At 56.7% G+C, this 1,727-nt stretch overlaps 2 protein-coding genes across 11 annotated transcripts in view; one reads left to right on the top strand and one right to left on the bottom strand.

Annotated features, from left to right (window-relative positions):
- PCBP2 (poly(rC) binding protein 2) overlaps positions 1-964 on the top strand; it is a 14,247-nt gene extending 13,283 nt beyond the window's left edge. For 5 of the 10 annotated variants that reach the window (XR_774210.1, XM_010565077.1, XM_010565078.1 and 2 more), the window contains one exon: positions 643-962. Coding sequence is in view for 9 of the 10 variants with exons in the window: in XM_010565077.1 (XP_010563379.1) it covers positions 643-679 (37 nt within the window). In the remaining variant the exon portion in view is untranslated. Of the gene's footprint in view, positions 1-642 lie in introns of all 10 variants that reach the window. The other 5 variants (XM_010565083.1, XM_010565076.1, XM_010565084.1 and 2 more) reach the window with 4 other exon arrangements.
- Positions 965-1,626: 662 nt separating this feature from the next.
- MAP3K12 (mitogen-activated protein kinase kinase kinase 12) overlaps positions 1,627-1,727 on the bottom strand; it is a 9,458-nt gene continuing 9,357 nt past the window's right edge. Inside the window, 1 exon segment of the mRNA XM_010565152.1 lies at positions 1,627-1,682. Within this exon segment, the coding sequence (XP_010563454.1) occupies positions 1,627-1,682 (56 nt within the window).

The following is a 1,727-nucleotide window of genomic DNA, read 5'->3' as shown; positions in this document are numbered from 1 at the left end:
AATTGCAGGGAGAGCTTTGAGCCGCAGAGGTGGCAGCTCCTGGGGGTGCTCGGTGTGGGTTGGGGGTGCTGGTGTCATTCCTGCTTGCTCGGGGACCCCCTTGCATCGTGTGTGTGTTACCCCCCCTCCTTTGTGCTCCCCAAGGTGTCCCTGGTGGGGGTACAGGCCCCCCCCTCCTTGCTCTCTGCCTTCCCTGCAGGAATTGCTGCCTGATTCCTGCCTGCCCGCACCCTGGGGTGCCCAGGGCACCTCGGGGTCCCCCTTCCCCTGGGTGTCCCCACCCCAAAAGCTTTGCCCCCCCCCTCCCTCCCCCTGCTTGGAGCAGAGCCTGCTGGTGCACTCGGTCTGGATCTGTCCCTCCCCAGCAGTGCGCTGGGCCCCGGGGGGAGCCCTCTGGCTCCATATTGGGGGGGGGGGGGGGGCAGCAGGCTGCACCCCCCCCCTCCTTGCTGCATCTTCCCTGCCGCTTGTGCATAAAGCAACCCCCTGCACCCCAAAAACCTTCCTTCATTCCTTGGGGGACTGGCCCCCGCCTCCAGGGTGCTCCCCATGGGGAAGCCCTTCCTCCCTTGCACTCCATCCCTCTTCCTCCTCCTCCTCCCCAAACCGGGGCCCCCTCTGACACCCTTTTCTTCGTTGCAGGCTCTCCTCGGAGACCGGGGGCATGGGAAGCAGCTAGGGGCCCCGACGCGGACCCTCGGCCTCACCTCACCATCCATCTGTGTAGTCCCTTAGCAGCCAGCCCCAGATTTTAACTAGTTTGTAAATTTTTCGGTTCCTCCATGCTCTCCGCGGCCACTCATGAGGTTTATTTTTTGTTTTGGTTTTTTTTTTGTTTTGGGTTTTGTTTTTTTTTTTTTTGAATTACAGCATTTTAATTCCTTTCTCTGTTCAGCTGTTAAAATGCTGAGCCCCAGATCTTAGTTTTATAAAGCTTCTCTCTCTCCTCCCTGCCCCACCCCTCACCTCCACCCCCACCCTTTTTTTCGGCTCATGAAGTTTCTGTTTTGTCATGAAATGTAAGAGTGGAAGAGAAACATTTCAGTTTAGTTCTGTAACGTCAGGAAATTTTTCAAAAAAAAAAGTTAATAAAAAGATGGACTGGAGCTTTTCCTTGTGAATAGAAACTGGAGGATATTTTGGTTAATGGATCTGCCTGTCTCCGTCTTTATTTGAACACCCCCACCAGTTCTGCCTAGTGCTCCCAGTATGGCCCAGCTGGGGGATGGTGGGTTTCCTCTGGGGGTGGGATGGGGCCCCCTGGCTGGATAAACCAGTCCTTGGGGAGGGGGCAGATGGGGGGGGTGTGTCTTTGGTACTCTAGATGCATTTTGGGGGTTTCTCTGCTTCTCCCTGCACCCTGCAAACTGGTCTTTAGTGGAAACCAGTATCCCAGCTGGGTATGTTGACTCTCTCTGCCTTGCTTCCTACCACCCCAGTCTGTTTGGGACCTTCCTTGCTTTGGGGGGGTGGCAGCAATTGCCCCTACTTCCCCCTGGGGCTCCAGCCCTGGGTCTCTGCCACCATCTGGTGCTCCCAGTTCCACCAGTAAAGAAGGGGTGGGACTGGAGGGGGCCTCAGCCCCCTATGTGCCCCCCCCTTCCTCCAATTATCCTCTAGCCTGGCCTAGGGGCACAGGCCCTCTCTCTCCACCTCTGGGGTGGGGGCTATTACAGTAGGGCCTACATAAACACAAGAGGGAGACAGACAACTTCTATCCCTGTTCT

The sequence above is a fragment of the Haliaeetus leucocephalus genome, unplaced genomic scaffold (genome assembly GCF_000737465.1).
Source record: "Haliaeetus leucocephalus isolate CR32 unplaced genomic scaffold, Haliaeetus_leucocephalus-4.0 Scaffold186, whole genome shotgun sequence".
NCBI classification, from domain to species: domain Eukaryota; kingdom Metazoa; phylum Chordata; class Aves; order Accipitriformes; family Accipitridae; genus Haliaeetus; species Haliaeetus leucocephalus.
The sequence above is the reverse complement of the archived record's forward strand: the minus strand, read 5'-3'. Positions and strand labels throughout refer to the sequence as shown.